This window comes from Hemibagrus wyckioides, linkage group LG27 (assembly GCF_019097595.1).
Source record: "Hemibagrus wyckioides isolate EC202008001 linkage group LG27, SWU_Hwy_1.0, whole genome shotgun sequence".
NCBI classification, from domain to species: Eukaryota; Metazoa; Chordata; class Actinopteri; order Siluriformes; family Bagridae; genus Hemibagrus; species Hemibagrus wyckioides.
In genome coordinates this window covers 9797222-9818280 of record NC_080736.1, presented here as the reverse complement: position 1 = coordinate 9818280, position 21059 = coordinate 9797222, and the positions used below count along the sequence as shown (strand labels likewise).

General features: G+C 38.4%; 2 protein-coding genes across 9 annotated transcripts; one reads left to right on the top strand and one right to left on the bottom strand.

Annotated features, from left to right (window-relative positions):
• The first annotated feature begins 152 nt into the window (after positions 1-152).
• LOC131347689 (hyaluronan and proteoglycan link protein 3-like) lies at positions 153-5987 on the top strand. Of its 5 annotated transcripts, none has more exons than XM_058382001.1 (6): positions 196-283; positions 1067-1130; positions 1622-1771; positions 2246-2614; positions 2872-3174; positions 4225-5987. In XM_058382001.1, exons 3-6 carry the CDS (start codon positions 1648-1650, stop codon positions 4506-4508), a joined length of 1080 nt encoding a protein of 359 aa, XP_058237984.1. In that variant the 5' UTR covers positions 196-283; positions 1067-1130; positions 1622-1647; the 3' UTR covers positions 4509-5987. The 5 variants fall into 5 exon arrangements, with proteins under 5 accessions (XP_058237985.1, XP_058237984.1, XP_058237981.1 ...); XM_058381999.1 differs by having other exon boundaries at positions 215-369; XM_058382000.1 differs by having other exon boundaries at positions 217-369; positions 1056-1130.
• acana (aggrecan a) lies at positions 5977-20807 on the bottom strand. 4 transcript variants are annotated; one of them, XM_058381993.1, is made up of 19 exons: positions 20593-20807; positions 16771-16856; positions 16160-16543; positions 15856-16030; positions 15629-15756; positions 15253-15546; positions 14731-15066; positions 14435-14609; positions 14152-14279; positions 13685-13978; positions 13495-13593; positions 11621-13381; positions 11328-11441; positions 10440-10553; positions 8814-8972; positions 8649-8731; positions 8408-8552; positions 8117-8299; positions 5977-7451 (listed from the first exon to the last, which is right to left on the bottom strand). In XM_058381993.1, exons 2-19 carry the CDS (start codon positions 16847-16849, stop codon positions 7372-7374), a joined length of 4731 nt encoding a protein of 1576 aa, XP_058237976.1. In that variant the 5' UTR covers positions 16850-16856; positions 20593-20807; the 3' UTR covers positions 5977-7371. The 4 variants fall into 4 exon arrangements, with proteins under 4 accessions (XP_058237976.1, XP_058237977.1, XP_058237979.1 ...); XM_058381994.1 differs by having other exon boundaries at positions 13495-13590; XM_058381996.1 differs by having other exon boundaries at positions 14731-15063.
• Between the last annotated feature and the right edge of the window lie 252 nt (positions 20808-21059).

The following is a 21059-nucleotide window of genomic DNA, read 5'->3' as shown; positions in this document are numbered from 1 at the left end:
CTTAGACCTTTGCGGTCTAAACTTTATTACACAAATTACAGGCTCCTCCTCAGCTCCCTGCACCCCATCAGCATTCCTACCCTGGAGCAAAGCCTTTCATCTCATCCTGTGAGTGTATACACACCGCCCTCTAAACCCACGTAATGGCTCTCTGTGTGTGAGGACAGATGGGGGGAATCAAGATGTGCTCTGAAACAGACAGCTGACGAAACAGCTAAGCCCCTTCTTCTTTTTTCCTGCAGTTTCAGATTGGTATCTACCCAGGTGTGTGCAGTCTGCTCTGGTAGGTACTGGTGGTGAGACGCAGCTCTTTAGGTCTTAAGACCTTGCCGTTTTTGAGTCTTGTAATCACAAAAAGAGAAAAGAGAGGTAAGATTACATTTTGTTTGTTTCGTTTGATTGTGCAATTTTTTCTTTATAATTTAGATTTTTTTTTTAAATGGTTACTTGGGACCTACACCACCTACACAATACTGCAATTCTGCGAAACTATTATTATCTTCTTGGAACTGTCTTACCCTGTTATTAGATTTGTGGACACTTTGTGGCAAGCAAGATGTCTCTCTTCTTTCAGTACTGTATGACAGTTGTTTCCTGATGAGCTCATCTGTTATGGTTCAGACTGTACTGATAAATGAGCCATAACAATGAACTCATCATCAGAAAGGAGGGAAAAAAAATTGTCAGCAAAATTAAGAGCCAAAAATCCCTAGGTTGAGGGAACAAGAAAACAATTCCTCATCAATTAAGGTATTATTATCACTCATTGTGTCTGGGTTAAATACTGCATTTAAACCTGCTAATTTTCCACGAATTAATATTTTTAATTTGCAATATAGTGACAGAGAAATGTTGTAACCTACGGCATTATTATACATATTATTTAGCTTAGTTAAACATAGTTAACAAAGTCACTTAAGTGAAGATTGTTCCGTCTATAGTCTGACGTATCTGAATATATTAAAGCCAGAGGATCCTCCTCTAGCAGGGCTTTAAATGACCCCATGTCCCATATCTTGTCTTTCTTAAGTCTTCCTTTCATCCTTTTGTCTCAGCGTCACTTTAGCTTAGTAAACCTTTGCTCGAAGTCAGCTACAGGAATTCAGGAAAGTGCGATTAAAGACCACAGAGTGAGTAAACAAATGTGGATCACATGTTGTAGATACTTGATAGAATCTGTTACAGCAGTTAAATATTTTTGCTATGTGTCTTAGTATATAATTTTATTGTAAGAATATAAAGCATTAAATAGGCAATAATATATATATAACATTGAGGTATGTAATAATTAATTATGGCACTTTTATCCAATCTTGCTAAATACTACACAATAAGTTGCATAGCATGTCAGAATACTTCGTAAATTAACGACTAGTTACTGTAAAGTTTCCAACTAGTTACTGTACAGTTGTCAACCTTTTCCAGTAAAAGTCAGTGCCAGTAAAGAATGTGAAATGTGTAAATTATTATCAAGCAAAGAGGAGTGTTTTCTGTTCTTCTTTTTTCCTTTTCTTGGCTTTGCTTTGCTTGGTATTGTCTGTCTTTTGTTGCCTTGCTGTGATTTCAAAAAGTCGGTTCTTTTTTTATTGCCTAAATAGTTCTGCTATCACTGTTATTGTAGGAGGATTTCCAAGAAAGCTGTTCCAAATGGGAAAATTGCACACTCTACTGGCTTTGACTCTGCAAGTACTTTACTCTTGCCATGCAGCACCCAGTGTGTCCAATGGCTTCTTCTACCAAGACATCTTGAATGGAACCGGGAATGGAGAAAGTATGTTTATGGGCATGTCTGTCTAATGATAGTGGTAATTTTACAAAAGCAGTTACTAAACATATGGCCTTTGTTTAAAAAGAAGACTTTTTAAACAAAAGTTTTAGGATATATGTACAATATATATACATATTTTGTTTAAAAAGTCTTATTATATATAATAATTTTTACATGTATGTTTGTATGTTTGTATGTATGTATGTATGTATATATGTATGTGTCTGTGGTAGCCTGTGAAAACCCTTCACATGGAAACATTTGCTCCTATATGCTGTATATAATTTTATTTAGAGCTTACTTTGTCACTGCAAATTTAATTTTATAAGCTGAAAACCTAGCTATTTTGGTCAAACTCATCTTTTGGGCTATTTGCCAGAATTCATCCACATCAACATCTATTGGGTTTTCCCAGACTGCCACAAATATCTCGTGAAGATGTCTTGTTCAATCTCTAATTATTTTATTTCTGAACAGTTCATTTCGATGGTATAAAACTGCGAGTTGAGTCTCAGCCACACTCTGTGTTTGCTGTGAGGGGCAGTAACATCACCCTGCCCTGCCGCTTCTGGTATGAGCCTCCGTTAATCAGCTCACGAAGGGTGAGGGTGAAATGGTCCTTGTTACCAATCTATGGAGACCAAGAGTTCGATGTGCTTGTGTCTATTGGTCACCGTCAACGAAGCTTTGGAGCGTTTAAGGATCGAGTGCGTCTTCGGAAGGATGACCGAGGAGACATTTCACTCATTATTACCAACGTGAGTCTGAAGGACAGCGGACTGTATCGCTGTGAAGTCATCGATGGGTTGGAGGATGAGAGTGCAACAGTGGATTTGGGGCTCAGAGGTGCGAATTAAGCTTCTCAAATACAAGTATTATCATTAAAAAAAACACTCACACAAAATCTCAAATCTTCAGTAGATTATGTGGCCTATGTCCAAGATTTTCAGTTATATGAAAGAAACATTTGACATGTCTAGTAGTTGTAGGTTAAGATATTTCTCCCATTTCTGTCTCTTCTTGATATTTTGTCTCTCCCTAATATTTTTCTCTGCATGTTACCCTGTGACACTGTGATTATAGATTAGGTCCATGTGTTTCAGGTGTAGTGTTTCCCTACCAGCCTCATCATGGCCGCTACCACCTAACCTTCAAGGAAGCCCAAAAAGCCTGTAATGGCCAAGATGCTGCTGTTGCCACATTTGATCAGCTCTTTACTGCTTGGCAAGAAGGGCTGGACTGGTGTAACGCTGGCTGGCTAGCAGATGGCACAGTGCAGTACCCCATTGTCCAGCCCCGACAGCCTTGTGGAGGCCTTGATCTTGCTCCTGGTGTACGCAGCTATGGAGCCAGGCACAAACATAGAAACCATTATGATGTCTTCTGCTTTACCTCCACTGTAACAGGCAAGACTTTTTGAATTTTGCCTCTCAGCTTTATAACTTTGAGAAACACTGTACTCTTGAGTTTTGTATAGAAAGTTGTTATGGTTTTCTTCAGTGGAGATTGCTCCATTATTGATGACAAACATCATAGTGTCTTTGGATGACTAAAATACGCACATGATTAACTTCAACAAATGATACACAAACATAATCTGTGCTAATTTTCCACCTGGAAATTAATTTACAATAAGGCTACAGTCAGGTATCATATAATTATATGGTCTAGCTAGCTAGCAAAGATTAAAATTTGCGAGCTCGCTATCATTATTCTAACTATTATTATGTGTGATAAAGCTTGCTAGAAATCTTAACTACAGGATAATACAGTATGATATTTAGTGTAATGTTAGCTAGCAAACTTGTCTACCTACTCCTGAAGCAATAACATTATCTAAGCTGCCCATTTAGCTGACAAAATTAGCACAGCACTGTGTTGAGGCTGCTGGTTACTGTTGTACATAGGCACTTCTTTTTCACTAGTTTAATATTGCAGATAGCCAGGGCGCCAATGCTATTTTCACTCTGATAACAAATTCTGACTTCAGCCACACTCAACACTCTGATAAGAGATACTGATAACAGCTAAAAGCAATAATGGTCTCTATTCATTGAGTTATTTATGGCTGTATGATATTATATCAATATATATATATATATATATATATGTATACTAATGGCAGCTAGTGCTTGGTTAATTACAGGATACTTAGTCGGACTAGCTTCTTTGCTAGTAAACTTGTTGGGCCAAATTTAAGTATCTGTTGTTGGGGAGGTAAGATAAGCTAACATTTTATCTGGGAAGATTACTGTAGTGCTGTATTTAGTTGTTGTCTTGTAGATAACCTTTGGTCCTAAAGCTATTTTTATTTGGTGATAAATCCTGACAATACAACAATTGTCATTTGCCACACTAAAATCATTTTAATAGCACTTTAAATAGTTCTGTACTATATTTATGCAAATATGATAGTCTTAATAAACCTGACATTGGTCTGTTCTATTCACATCTAGGACAAGTGTACTACTTGCAGCATCCTCAGAAGCTCAACCTTACCATGGCAGTCGAGGCCTGTATTAAAGATGGTGCTCAGATTGCCAAAGTTGGTCAGCTGTTTGCAGCATGGAAGTTTCTGGAGCTGGATCAATGTGACGCAGGATGGCTGGCAGATGGAAGTCTGCGCTACCCAATCAGCAATCCTCGCTCAAACTGTGGCCCTCAGAAGTCAGGGGTCCGTAGCTTTGGCTTTCCTTTGCCACACCACAAACATGGTGTATACTGCTATAAATCTAGATAAAGGCTCTTTGAGACTTAATGCCTGTTAAATGTGAAATAAGAGGTACAACAGCCTCATATCCAACTGTAGGTTTGGGCTTTTCTAAGAACTTGGATAAAAAGAGATGAAAGGACAAATTTTATTGACAGTTAAACCTTACACACTGTCCAGATATAATTCTCCCTTGGATTCATTTGAGTACCTAAGGTCAATAGGAGAAATAATTATATAAAAGGATCTAATGACAAATTATTACAACAAGGAAATATGGACATTTGGCTCATATTTGGACAATATTGCTTTTACAATTAAATTGAATCTGATTTAACAAATCTTATCTGTTGAAAGATCACACATTCGGGTCAATAATTATCTTATGCCAAGGAAACTTTTTTTTTAACACTCTTTATCTAATAACTCTTTATTTTTGCATTATTCATGAAACTTTAGGGAACAATATTTACCTTACTCACTTCACATAAACGCCAAGATACACTAAACTAATAATAAAAAATTGTTCACAAACAAATTGAAAAGTAAAAGTGATTTAACAAAAGACGAAGCTGCTTATACTGATGCAGCAAGATTTAGTGGAACGGTTAAGCGGCCTAATCAGAGTAACGGTTAAGCATTTCCAATTACATTAGGTTCAGTATTTCTGGCAAGCTCTTATGAATTGCTTATTATTACTTTAGTGGAGCTTCGGACCCCTGAAGCACTTCCCGAACTAAGAAAACAGATAATGTGATTATTGTCTTGTAGATATTTATCTTATCAACTATTTTATCATACCTTCTTTTTAAGAACTGCCTATCTAGTTTCACAGTCATTTCTTAGAAATAGCAAAGATGTAACTTTTTTGTGACTTTTTAATATTTTGTTCTATATGAATAAAAAAGGTGGTGGATTAATTTAATGCAAAATATAAACGTGAAAAAGATATAACAACTGCACATATGCACGCCTATCAAAATGACCACATAATGCATATTTCTGTGAACAGCTACTGTAATCAGTAAAGGAGAACCCAAATGTAGATAATCACACATAAAATGTTTGCTAAATGAGTTACTGCTTTTCATACTTTACTTTATCTCTGAAAATGAACATGTACTACCAGTAGGGGTCTCAGTGTGTGAGTATGCCCTGCGGACATGGAGGAGCTCTAGGTAAGAGAGGAGAAAGGGCCTTGTGTATAAGAGGAGCCCTAAAAGAGCTCATTCAGTCAAGGGCCACTATACACTCCACCCTACTGAGCACACTGCAATGCCTGTACTTTTATAACTTTTGTAACTCCAAGGGTACTTATTGCTGTACTCCAAGCCCAGTTGCATTTTTAAACTTGACAAGGTGAAAATATTTTCCATTACCTGTGAACTGTGAATAGTCTCAGCGTATTCCTAAAACCAGACATGTGAATTTCTTTGCTTGTAACTGCAGATCTGTTTTTTTTTCTCCTGCAGAAATACACACTGAATTAAATCCTTGCTTTAAAAGTGATCTGTGGAATGTTTTATTTGGTATTTCTCATCTCTTCAATTTGTTTTTAAAAATACATTTATTCAAGCAAAAACAGGCTGTGTAATGTCATCTGTGTATATCTGAAAACATAACAGTCAAATCTGATGGCAACCTCCGTCTCTCAGTGTACATTTCTCTTCATCAGCATGGCTTCGTCTCACCTCTTTATTCTCTTTCTCCAACACAATGATCTGAGTGTTTCCTGGATATCTACGGTGTTTTGCTGCACTTATTAGTACAACATTCAAAATGAAAACATGATTAGAGTTTGTAAGAGTTTACCCAATGCTTGGGGAAAAGAGAGGCACAGCCCCTAAATGATATTAAACAAACCCAAGAACCAGATATTTCATAAGAAAGACATTCATAAGGCACATGGCATAACTAATTGTAGCTAAAAAGCATTAGAGGAAAATGAAAACATCACTGAGTCTTATGAGAACTGAGAATAAGAGCTATTTAAAGAGGGTGATGCTGGTCTCACAGCACTGTGCCCTGCACAGCTTATTATCAGACAAAAACATGGTAATATATGGCAAAAATTATCCATGTTCATGTTCAAAATGACAGTTTGACAGGATCTGGCCATCAAGCACTGCTGTTGCCGTTTTTAATGTATAATTTAGGCCTAAGGAGATGGGCAAACCATGTCAAATTGCCAGGAGAAATTAATAAATACACTTAATTTCACATTACTGTCATCAGAAATATCAAAAATGACACCTTTTTTTTTGATAAATTGTATGAAATAAATTAGTTGAATGTAAACCTCTTCTTATTTATGGCTATACATTTTTTTTTTCTAGACTCACTATCCACTCATATAGACTACAGATGAAAATAATGCTTCAGTAATCTTTTATGTACTATCTTGTGTACTGTAAATGCTTTTTGGTATTTTTTTGGTAACTTGCAAACTAAACAACTGTGTTCAAAGCAAGAAAATTAAACCCAGGGACCTATTTCATTGTCCCTCTCTGAAGAAAGATTGCACACAGTTCTTAGCTGTTCCCTTTTGCCACAAAATTCCAGACTGTCTGGTTGAAAGATCCTCCTCTGGAAGGTTTTGTAAAATTCAGCTGATACTGTAGGTGCAAGTTCAGAGATCCAATTACACTAAGTATGGGAATAAATACTACTTTCATAAATAAAGTGGCTGAGGTGGATGAAAAGAATCACAAAATAGATTACTTTTTTCCCATTCTTATCGAAGCACTACAACTTGTTGGGAGTGACACTATATACAGTTTGTAAATGTGTCTTAAAATAACACTTTTTAATACATAATGCATTCTCAGTTCAAGGCCATGAAAAATAAGATTTAAATGATTTTTTAAAAATCTCTTAACTATTTTCTCTTAAGTCATTTGAGATGCTTCCTCAATGATGTCTTCTTGGCAGATCGACGCCTAATGGATCTCTTCAGTAGTCTTTTTTTGATTTCTATAATAACAAAAAAAGATAATGTAATATAAATATAAGAAAAGATACTTACAGTATATACATATTATCAAGTTAGCCAATCATGTAGCAGCACCACAATGCATATATTGGTAAAGAGCTTTAGCTAATGTTTACATCAAACAACAAAATGAGGAAATATATGATCCCCATGACTCTGAGGGTGACATGGCTGTTAGTGCCAGACAGCCTGTTTAAATATTTTAGAAACTGCTGGTTTTCCCACATAGCAGTCTCTAAAGTATACACAGAATGGTGCAAAAAACAAACATCATCCATGTGGTGGCTTCAAGCTGACCGGAAGTCTTCAATATGCACAAAATGTTAAAGCGTGATGCAAATGCGCTACAACAGGAGAAAATCACTTTGTTTTCCACTCCTGTCAGCCATGAACAACAATGTGAGACTACACTGGGCACGGGCTCATGAAACTAGTCAGTTGAAGACAGGAAAAAGACCAGGCAATCTTTTAAGCTGTACTCTGCTACATGATTGGCTTACTGAATAATAGCATAAATAAGCAAGTTTAAATATGTTCCTAATAAACTGTAGACAGTTAGTCTACAACAGGATATATGTTACATAATATAAACATATGAAACGATATGGAAAAACTTTTTTTCTGCTCATGTAAACATATCACTTACGGGGTATGCATTCCACCTGTGGCTTCTGCCAGTGTCCATCTGCCATGCAGCGGACCACAGGTAGATGGCGCTGTCTAAAGCCATCATTGCACTGATATCTGATTATTGAGTTGACCTGATAGCGTTCCTTTTTAGTCCCAAACCATCTGGCATTCTGCAGTTCAGGAGGTGGGCCACATGTGACTGAGGAAAAATTCATTTTTAATATCTTTTGAATGACTGAGCAAATGCCAGATTAAACTAAATAAAAAATATGGCTTTTAGATTATTTGTATTTTAATGACTTCATACCTGGTCCAGTTTTGCATGTGAATGGTAGATGATAGTTGCAAGGCACATCATTCCACTGTCCGTTTTCATGCCAGATCATCACCACACAATCCTCGCCAGAGTCAAAGTAATTATCCGGCTGATTAGGCCTCCAGTTCTCATATTGCTGGGAGGAAAAGTGATAACATTTTAATGTAATCAAGAATTACAATATATAAATCTTGATTGTTTTCCATTGGCAGAATGAGCTGAACACACTTACCATTGGGGTTCCATCTGTCCACTGGAAGTCATTCTGAAAAGTCTTATCATTAAGTCCAATCCACTGGTAATCCTGTGCATTGGCTAAAGAAAAGAGACACTATGGTATAAAGGCAAAGACACTGTCACATACAGACATACTGTATTGACTCCAAACTTTGCTCACAGTTAACAAATTCTTGCTCCTCTTGGTTGGTGATGCTGACTAGATGAGCTCCAAGGGTTCGACATTGTTGTTCGGCTTCCTCCCACGTTGATCTCTCCGGGAAGTGCAGGTAACAGTTACCCTGAAACTTAGTCCAGCCCTCCTCACATGTTTCTGTGTCTGCAGTGACATACGAGGGAAGTGGGGGTCACACTTTATTCCAGTGAGTTGAAAACCTGACGCATTAACCCAGTACAACAGGGGTGGACACAAATACTTACACAACATTTCAACTGAGAAGACAAAAGATTATTAGATGGACAAGTGGGTTTGGAATTTTGTTGAGACGTTAGCAAATATGCACATAGCATTTCCTACAAATCCTGTGTTCATAATGCATCATAAAAGCATTCATAACACATAATATAAGTAATCAATTGTAGTCCCTAAAATTACAGCCTGTCTGAATACAACTGCAGTTAAAAGCCACTCTTTTAAGAATTTTAAGCATAGAACTTGTGATGTCATAATCCCAGGGTACATAATACATTATAATATCTGTTCCTAAATTTAATACACTAACCAGTGTTTTAATGCACTAAAAGACAGGTTCTTGAATATTTCATTATAATGTCTTGTGTGTGCCAGATTTGATATTATGATATTAAACTTTTATTAATCCCTTTTGGTAAAATTAAAGTCTTGTAGAATTTGATAGTAAGAAGAGGAAGAAAAATGAAAAAATATGATGGTATCAGTGTCTTACAATGACATATTTACTGTGCATTATAGGCTTTGAAAGGTAGCAGTCTCATATGGTGAATGTAGAATACAAAAAGAAAAGCAGCATGATTATAATTATAATGCGTTATGTAGTGTGACATTTTGGTGACATTATGAAATCATATGCTCATGCTTTAGAAAGTGTAACTGTGAACAGTTATACATGCTAATGCCAAGTATGAGTCATTATGTATGCGGTGTAGCAGATAATCAATACATTTATATTGCATTATGAGTATACTAGGATATATTATTATAGAATATTTAGAATATTTGAGGAAGAAAGTGTTACTGAAATATCTAAAATGAATCAAAGACACACATTAAATCCCTGAGGAGAGTAATACATCTTCTGTGAGCAACCATAAATGCTGTAAGGGAGTGGTAGAGTGCTTTTTCACAGCTCACATCCATAGCAGAATGTTTACTCACCATTCACTTCTAAATGTAGTTAGGAATAAACATTGAAAATTAAACAAGAAGGCCAAAAAGAGTCTTGTGTTATGCCCAAATGGAAAACAGCACATGCACATTATTTTTATTACTTATTATGTGTTATTATTTCCCTACCTGCCTGAGTCACTGAAAGACATGTTTTCCACCAGGTGCCTTTTCATACTGAACAGTAAATGATAAACTTCTTCCTTTAGCACCTTTTCCTCTACCATAGTTTTCCCCCAACCACTCACCATTTTGCAAAAACATGAATGGCTAGTATTACAGCTTATGTAAGCATGTTCCAGCACCCTGATGTTACCAAAAGTCCAGTCAATGCTATTAAAACACTGAGACTGTCTTTCATGGGATCAGGTTTGGCTGTTTTTCAGAGATTGTTAGTAGAATTAGCTGAAGCCAACCTCATACCGATCTCACAGCGATCCCCTCCATAGCTGGGCAGGCATAAGCATTTGAAAGCATCCTGTACCTCCACACACGTAGCTCCATTGGCACAAGGGTTTGAATGGCACACATCAACCTCTGAAAATAAAGGTTCTGCAGTTAAGACTGGCGACTACAAAGAGACCCTTGAGCTGGGTGATGCCTTGATAGAATACTAGCGTTGATCAAATCAGAAACCATGAACAATGCAACATGCTTATTGGACACATTCAAAACAGTGAACCACCAATTCATCAAATAGTTTGTGAGAAAATTAATATTCCCATCATTGATGGAATGATTGGAATATATTCAGCTGTTTCCCCTGTGGTTCAAATGAATGGCCACAACATATAGTTTGCAAAATGTTGCATCGGGTCAAGGTCCAGATTCATATCAAGTAGAAGGAAAAGTAGAGCCATGTACCAGAAGTTAACAGGCATGTAACCAGCTGGAAAATAGCGTGCTGATTAAGCCATACTTAAGCAAAGGCAGAGCTGAATAAAAACACATGAGATCAACTAATTTAATTGATAACTGGGAAGTCCTGTAAATATATCAGGCAGAATCAGGTATCCCCACGCACATGCCAAAAAACCTGTGAAATGGATGCCTTTTTGAGTAATACAATCAGGCACAAGCAAATAGACCCGAAGACACACTGATGACAGAGATAGGGAGGAGTGTTCCATTAATGAGAGAAGACGCTACAACAAAAACAGTTAATGGGAATTAGATCATTGTGACAAAGATGCACACATCAAATAGAATGGATAGAATATCTCACATCAAATTAAATTAAGACAACCACATTAAACTGATGAGCAATTTTGTCATTTCTTTCACAAATTAAAGCCAGTTTAAGTGACTCACCAATATGGCACTCTTCCACCTTCACCCCAGGTGGGCAGTGACACACGCCAACCCCATCCTGCACAGAACAGGCAGCAGCACCACAGGGGTTTGGGTTACATGGGTCCACAGCAGCTGGAATACAAATATAGACAGAAGGAAAATATAAACTGAAACATCTGAAAATGTGCAAAAAGACAGCAAATCTTAGAGGTTTTTGGATCATTAGATTTAGTGCCTTTGGATCGTTATCCATTTATGTGATTATTGCTAATTGACTCTAATATTGCTATTATTGCTAATATCTAACTTACCATTCACCATTGCTGGGACCTCTATGACAGGTGGGGTCTGGATCAAAAAGGTAGGGTTGGTAGTGGTGCCAGAAATAGGTGCTGGAGTCACAAAATCATCAGCTTTTGACGTGATTTCCTGGGACCATGCACTGTTACCAAACAGCCCAGAGGGAACTAGAACTCTTGGCTCATCAGTTGATTGGACTTGGTCTTCACTAGGGGATGACGTTACATGGTGATCTTCACTTGAAATAGTAGAAAGTCGGTCCCCACTGCTCAGAAATGTTCCACTCTCCCCCCCACTGTGCTCTATTGGTCCTTTTCTAAGCTCCTGATTTTGATTGGGTCTAAAAGAAACTTCCACTAAGCTCTCATCAGTAAATGATATAGCATTCCCACTGGCTGATGCCTCTGATGTATCTACTGATGGAAGACCAGAGACTCCAGAGAAGTCACCACTCCCTTCCCCTGATCCATACATTAAAATTCCAGAGGCCTCTTGTTCTGTGCTAGATAGGTCTGTGAGATCAGAAAGGCCTGACTCAAAAAAGGTGATGGCAGGAAATCCTGACCCACTTCCAGAGCTGCTTAAATCATCACTTCCACTCACACCAGAGCCACTTAAACCAGACCCTTGTTGATCTCCAGATCCACTGAAATGCATTTGACTTCCACCCAGCTCCTGAGCTGTGAGGGTTGAAGCAGTGGACACTTCCACCCACTGGCCTTTCACCATGACTATTCCACTGCCACTAAGCCCGGAGAAACCACTGTCATCTCCAGAGGAAGTCAAACCTGATGGAAAACCACTGAATCCAGAGAACTCCCCACTAGAACCAAGGCCTGAAGAAATGCCAGAAGGTTCTCCACTTCCGCTTTCTCCCAAGATACTGAAAAATCCAGACGTAGACCCACTCTCTGCAGAACCAAAACTTGAGCCACTTCCTGACCCAGACCCATCCCCACTGAAGAAGCCAGAACCCAGACCTGGCATGAAAGTGAGAATCTCTGCACTGCCCTCCCCAGCTTCCTGAGGTGTCCCTGAAGCCGATGCATCCCCAGAGAATATTGTGCCAGTTCCTGAGAAGGTCACACTTATGCCTAAGCCATCACCACTAAGGCCTGAGCCAGACATGTCTCCAGATCCTGAAAAATCACCTTCTATACCTGATGACCCACTGGGCAGTCCAGATCCTGAAAGTTCTCTTCCTAAACCTGAAGACCCACTTGGCAGTCCAGATCCTGAAAGTTCTCCTCCTAAACCTGTAAACCAATCTGGCAGTACAGATTCTGAAAGTTCTCCTCCTAAACCTGAAGACCCACTTGGCAGTCCAGATCCTGAAAGTTCTCCTCCTGAAGCTGAAGACCAACTTGGCACACCAGATCCTGAAAGTTCTGCTCCTAAACCTGAAGAACCACTTGGCACGCCAGATCCTGAAGGTTCTGCTCCTAAACCTGAAGAACCACTTGGCACGCCAGATCCTGAAAGTTCTGCTCCTAAACCTGAAGACCAACTTGGCATGCCAGATCCTGAAAGTTCTCCTCCTAAACCTGATGACCCACTAGGTTGTCCAGATCCTGAAAGTTCTCCTCCTAAGCCTGATGAACCACTAGGTTGTCCAGATCCTGAAAGTTCTACAAAACCTGATGACCCACTAGGCTGTTCCCCACTTCCACTGGCTGATGCATCACCAGAAAAATCCTGGTCCCCAGATGGCAGGTCTGCTGAACCAGAACCAGAAAGTTCCACAGGCATTGGAGGAGTAATAGTGGGATTCACTATGGAAATAAAAATAAAGGGAAAATGGAGCAATTTCCATCAACACTATTTATCCCCAAATAACAAAAGCTTAGGCTTTTTGTAGATACAGAAAAGAGAAAGGATCCATTACCAGGTATTGCAAGGTCAATGCTTGAGGTCAGCTTCACCACTTCCTCTTCAATATATGTCATGTTTGATCCAGTCTCATTAAAATCTAATTTGAAATCTACTGTCAAATAACAAAGAAAGGGTAAATGTATTTATAAGCTATGTAACTCTAGACAGTTCTCAAATGTTTGCAAGTGTTAAACTTTTAATACCTTCTAAGCAGTAGGCATCAAATCTGGAGTGCACATCAGGATATTCAGTCTGGTTGGGAAACTTAAAGACTGTATGGACTCCAGGTTTCCCTCCTCCACACTGAGGCCTGGGATTATTAATTGGATAGCGGACACTGCGGTCGATAAGCCAGCCAGCACGACACTTATCAAAGCCTTGCTTCCAGGCCACATACAGATCAGCTGTGGAGGCCAACGAGGCGTTCTGGGCCTGGCAGTAAGCCATTGCTTCATCATATGTGAAACCCTCAAATGAACTCACATGAAAGACATTCCCTGGAAGAAAATTATAAGTGTGAATGTTTATTTTATTGGATCTTTTTGGTTTATATTGTTATGCTTGAAGTTACTTGTAATTCCAGCAAAAACTCAAACAAATGCTGGAATAGTATTTCTTTCAGTGAATCAAAACAGACTTTGAGTCTCTAAAGCTGTTAAAGAGCAGTTACCTCTTGGATTGTCCATGTAGCAATATACATCATAGAGCTCATCAGTAGGTCGTACACCATAAGACCTCACACCTGCCAAATCTTCCAAATCACCAGCACATTTCTCTCGTGCCGATACGATAGGATACCTTTATTTTGAGCAAGAGAAACAATACACTCACAACATAAATAATTTACATGAAATTAACTTGTTTTCTTTTTTCTGTTTTGCTTGCTTGTAATACAAATACATGTCATAATAACTTTAAAGCACCATAGTAAGCTAATACTATAAAAGCATTACCTTACTGTCTGGTCACTCAGCCAGCCTGCATCACACTGGTGATAACCAGCTTCATAGGCAGCCTGTAACTGCTGAGGACTAGCAATAACTGCACCAATGTCCTGACAGGCTTGCTGAGCCTCAATAAAGGTAAAAGCATAGCGACTGTGGACTAGTCTGTAGTGGAAGACAACACCTGGATGGAAAAGATGATTAACAAAATGAAATGTAGTAGTTTTTCACAAAATGTGGTTGATATTATTAATCACTAAAAAAAGTGCTACTACTAGTACACTAGATTGCTAAATATTTTTTACCAGTCAGGGACATAACAGGTACGGTTGTATTTTCATCTGGAATCTCTAATCCAAGGTCAGGCTGTACAGTCACCATGTTTACAGTGTCATCAGTGACACTTGGTGGTGAAGACAGAGGCAGCTGTGTGACATTCTGCTCCACATACAGGAAGTCAACAGTTGTGGTTGGGGGTTTGTGGGTTTCAATCTCACCAATTAGTTCATTCTCATTGGAAGTCGGTGATATAAACACTGCTGGACCAGCTGTCACCAAAGTCACACTTAGTTCCTCACTTGTAGGCTCTGCAGTCTGAATATCTGGGAAGATGGATGTGGCTGAGCCCTCCTCCTCTTCTTCTAAAGAAGACAAAAGCATATTTTTTCACTAAATCAACATGGCTATGGTCAATCTGACCCATTCCTTATTTACTATGATTCATTGTTATTGGGAAACACATTAATTAAATGTAATATAATTTGCTATACTAAGCCAGAATTTAGTAAAGCCATGAAAAATCTGAAAATAGAACCCAATGTTTGCACCTGTGTAACAGATAGCATCATATCTTGATTCTGGTAGAGGGTAGCCTGTCTGATTAATGAAGCGGTACACAGTGCGCACTCCCAGCAGACCTCCTCCACACTGGGGACGGGCAATGTTGATAGGATAGCGGACACTACGGTCTGCCAGCCAGCCTGCATTACATTCATCCATACCAGCTTTCCATGCCAGATAGAGTTGGCCAGTTGTGGCTAATTTAGCATCCAGCTTAGCACATGCAGCCTGAGCTTCAGCAAAGGTGAACTTTTCAGGGCCCCTTGTATAGAACACCCTCCCTGTAACAAAACATGTGATTAACATGATATGTGAACAGTTCATTTAAACTAAAGAATTTTCCTGCACTGTGCATTTGTGTACCTGACATCTTCTCAGCAAAGCAATACACATCATAGGTCTCATTTGCATCCCTCACTCCGTATGTTCTCACTCCTGGGAATTTATATTTGTCACCATAGCAGGCCTCTCGGGGATCATGGATAGGATACCTTTCATCAGCAGCAAAATATAATATTATATACAGAAATGTAAAGAATGATGAGCACCAAAATAAATGCACCACATGGTTTTGTGTAGTCTCAACTGACCTTACAGTGTGGTCAGAAAGCCAGCCTGCATCACACTGGTGGTACCCTGTATCATATGCGGCCTGTAGCTGCATTGGTGTGGCAATTACAGCACTATTCTGAATACAGGCATCCTGTGCCTTTTCAAATGTCAGGGTGTAGCGTGAAGTAATGGCTCTGTAATGGAACACAATGCCTAGACAAAAATATTGGATATATTTATATATGCATTCTCATTCCATATGCAATTGTTAACACTGACAATTAATAGTATTAGCACCCATCTAACTACACCCATTGAAAAAACTTCATGAAGTGGCATTACCTTGCACCTGGACTTCAACAGAATTGTAGCTGTCTTGAATTCCATGCATGACTTCACAGCGATATGTTCCAGATTCATTTGAAAGAAGCTGAGTGATTTTAATGGTGGCATCAGTAGTGCTGGTGGGGTACGCCACCATTTGAACCCTGTCAGTATACTTTTTATTCACTGCCACTACACCCTCAGTGGCCACCAAAATGTCTGTGGTCTTCTCTTCGGTGATGATGCTCCATTTGATACGATGGGACAAAGGGGCTATGGTGGGTGCACCTGGGTCAGCTACTGTGTTGTCTTGGAAATAGCAGGGCAGAACCAATGTATCTCCCATTAAGGGTTTGAGAAGAGGTTCAGTGGGAATACTAACACTCAGAGTCCTTTCATATTCTGGAATACAGTCAGCAAAAATAATTACCAAACTGCAGAGCAATAACAATGCACATGCATACACACTACCAAAAAAAGGCTTGCTATTATAACAGTACACATTCAAGATTCATTTGACTGATTGCATACAAAAAGTAAAAAGAGTCTGTGAGGATTCATAAACTTAAAGACTAATACGGGTGCATACAAAAGGATAATCCCAAAGTGCAACACAGAAAATTACTCACCTGTATACATATCGTTTGGATAGATCCAGTTTGCTGAGATTACCCGAAGACAGAAACACAGTAACAGCAGTGATGTCATGGCTCACCTGGAAGTTAGATGAATTATTATTCCAATGTGTTAAATATCAGTATATGCAGAGAAATAATATTTTGCAAAGTATACTTAATAGTGTAACTACAAATAGAACTAAAATCCCTTGTATTTACCTTGCATTTCCAATACTAAAGAGCCTAAATATGGCAGGTTAGCAGGTTAGTCAAATCTCTGGGGGGGCTTGTGTACTTGGGGTTTCATCACCTTAGTCATCACATAAAGATTAAATATAATATTTTATACAGCACTTTACAAACTGCCTTTTTATTACTTTTCTTCTCTTCATTTTTAACTTGCCTACTTAAACGTACATACTTTAAAGTGCCTATGTACAATGACAATTGCAAAGGGATGTAGCTCTTTCATATCAAAAGTCATGACTGCTCTGACCCTCCTCCAGTTTCTCCCTGGACAGTTTTCCTTCTTATTGCCAAAGAGAATGGAATCTCATGGCTAGGCAACAGATGATCTAGAGAGAAGCAAGCACTAGCTATTGAGGTGTTAGCACTAATTATTGAGGTGTTGGCACTAGCTGGCGGAAGAATCGGTTGAACATGGGTTTAAAGCCCACAAAACATCAAACATGCTACATTGTTAGAGGTTTATGTTGTGCTGACATAAATGTTTTGCATAGTTTTGGTGCAACTTCTTTTACAACAAATTAGATTTCTGCATTTATTGTATTTGGCAATTTGCTTTGAAAAGTGAAGCCAAACTATTTACCCATTTCGGTTCTTCCATCATCCACTGTCTTACACTCGCTTATCAGTTGAATCCGATATATATGCTGATGTGTTGATGCATGATATACCACTCAGCCATAACAACCATTGTCTTTTAACATTAACAACCATGTCTATTATTGTGTACATCCGCTTTATGCCACCAAAACAGCTCTGACCCACTGAGGGATGGACTCCTCAAGACCTCTGAAGGTGTGCTGTGGTATCTAGCAGCAGATACTTTATGTCCTATAAGTTGCAAGGTGGGGCCTCCATAGTTTGTACTAGTTTTTTCAGCACATTTCACAGATGCTCAGACAGAGATTGGAGATGTCATGTTCCTCAAACAATTCCTGAACAAGTTTTGCAATTGTGCAGGGTGCATCATCCTGTTAAAAGAGCCTACTGCCATTAGGGAATATTGTTGCCCTGAAAGGGTTTACTTGGACTGCAACAATGTTTAGGTAGGAAATATTGATCAAAGAACAGCCACATGAATGTTTTTCAAGGTTGTCCAGCAGAGCATTGCCTAGAGCATCATTCACCGGCTTTCTTTCTTCCTATAGTGCATCCTGGTGCCAACTCTTACCTAGGATAGCATCACACACACTCTGCCATCAACTTAATGTAAGAGAATATGTGATTCATTAGACCAGGTCACTTTCTTCCATTGCTCCATGGTCCAGAGCTGAAGCTCACAAGCCCCTTGTACGCACTTTCAGTGGTTGACACCCAGTCGTCTAGCCATCACAATTTGGCCCTTGTAAAAGGTGTTCAGATCCCTGGCCTTGCCCAGTTTTCCTACTTCCAACAAATCAACTCCAATCAACTGCCTAATATATCCCAACGTTTAACAGAAGCCAATTTAACAACCTAATCATGTTATTCACTTTACCTGTCAGTGGGTTTAATGCTAGCTAAAGTCAGGTCCTGAAAGATATGCATGTCTTTACAGTTGTAGGTGTAACAATCATGGAAGTTTATTCAAAACTTTCATGTAAGAGAGCAGAACCAATTTTTCAACAGTTACCAGATTCTTGGAATTTTGTTATACCACTATAGCACATGGTACATTTCAGTTTTAGTAGACAAAACAGTAATAGCGCAGATCCTAAGCTGCTGTATGGTACTTTTCTGTGGACCATCACCAACACATCAGATGATTTATGACCAGACGCCAGCAATGAATGAATAAAGAAAAACCCCACTGTTCATACATTATTACTCAAATGAGCATTTGGAAAATATGTGACACACAAGGAAAACTTCAGATTTAGGTTTAGTCAAGTGATGTATGCCAGTCTTGGCTAATAATTATAAATGATAGTGGATTTATGTTCAGTAGCTTTTCCTACACACAGAATAGTCATATTCATAGAAGTCAACAGTGTCTTATTCATAGCTGAGAAAACGAAAAATCTGTTTGATCACATTATTCCAGCTCTGCTTTACTCTTGTCTACCTCCCTGCTACTCCTGCCTCACCTCAAACTAAGCAACAACTTAAAATTTATGTTGTTATAGAAATTAATTATATGATTTCTGTGACTCAACAGGAAGTAATATATTTTTTTTGTTTTAGTAAAAATACACTCTTTGGCCGGTAGTGTAAAAAAAGCAAAGCAACCTCAGCTGATATGCAGCATATTAAACAATCTGTCATTTTGAAAATACACCAAGTGTTTTTTGTGGCACTGTGAAAGAATTCTAGACTATAATTAGAGACTGGGCTTTTGGGAACTGACTGATAAAACAGTATCATTGGCACATTTCTATGGGAAATATTCTCCTAGATAATATATGGCAACATGCCTTGTGCCTTTTACGGCCTCGTGTAAAGCAGCTGATTGTATTTAATTTCAAAACTGAGACCCTCACTGTTAAGGCATTGTAGTTACGTATATTGAAACAGCACTTAGTTATACTGAAAGGGCAGCTAAAGATACAAGGAATATTCTGGCACACTTCTTTTTGCATATAGCATATTCTTGCAGAAAATAATGTCACTTTTCTCACTCACAGTATGACATGACCTTTCAAATCTCATCACCATGTAACATTCCAAATACTTTTCAGAAGGTGTCTTTCAAAGAAGCAGAAGATTATTCAGATAGTCGTAGGACAGATAGTAACTTAGTGTTAGTGCATCTGTGAGTTTCTGCACAACTGCAGCTGAAGCATATGAGTATCTGGCACTTTCAGCTCTTTAAAGTCTGAATGGCTCTAAGTGATGATAATATACAGGGCCTATAAACTGCCTAATCATTTTACTTTTTAGGGTAATATAGATATAGAAATTGACCTATCATAATTATGTCTCTTATTACTTCTTATAAGGTATAATTAATATTAACACTAATATACCAGCACTGTGAGCCTTTTGCAATGAAAGATTATGAGAATTGACAAAGCTGCCTTACTCTGGGTAAAATTTGACTTTTTCATAAATTCAAAAAGTTTGTGATTTATCATTCAGCAAAAAAAAGGTAAATATGTAGATGTTAACTATCACTATCATGCAGTTACAGTTAAAAATCATTTCTCATATACGTCTGTAAAAAGCTAAAATGTCTTCTTCTTCATCAGTCCTGATGGATGTTTTATTATTAATCAATCCTAATGGATGACTTCATTCTAGTGTTCCCATCATCGTTAGCCATATTAATGCTGAAACCATTTATGCATATATCTGTACAAATCGATTGAACAAAAATAATAAGAGAAAATATATCCATTTGTGTATATATCTAATTGTAAACTAATTGAAATCTATTTCATTTAACTACTTGTGAAAACTTGCTTTCTTCATATAGAGTATATCATATTACACTGTGGGATTTAATCCTCAGTGTTGAATTAATACCCACATTGTTTACATAAAGTGAAAACAAATGAATACTGTAGGTGTTACATCAACACTGTTGAGTTAATTCAATATCTGTATATACCTTTAGCAATATATGTCTAGCTCAATTCTAAGTAGGAAAAGCTGTAAGCTGAAACCTACCTGTTTGTTGCGAAGGCTCTCCTGTTGATGCAGTCCCGAAACTATAATCCTCTTTGAATCTCTAGTAGCTTCTTTTATCTTTCCGACGATTCTCGCTGAGCAAACAGACAGCGGTGCGTTTGGAGAGCCGTGTGTCTCCTCGGAGCGCGGAGCAGAAAGAGCCGGCTGAAAGAAGAAACCAGCAAAGCTGTTAGGACACCGATGCTCTGTAAGGGGAGGGTGCAAAAGCTTACTTTATTCTGGCATTGATTATGTTTTGAATTAAATGATGTAATGGTCCGCGTCTTGTGCGCAACGCGCACGCGTGATGGCGCGCATCCATTTATATCCGCGCAACGCCGGTTACGTTTACAAGGATGTTGTGCAATTTCTTAATTGACGGTTTATAAATGATTTTGTTCACTAATCCCACCATCCACCATCTCTATCCAATTTGGAGCAAGAACTTTGTTTAACATTACCAAACC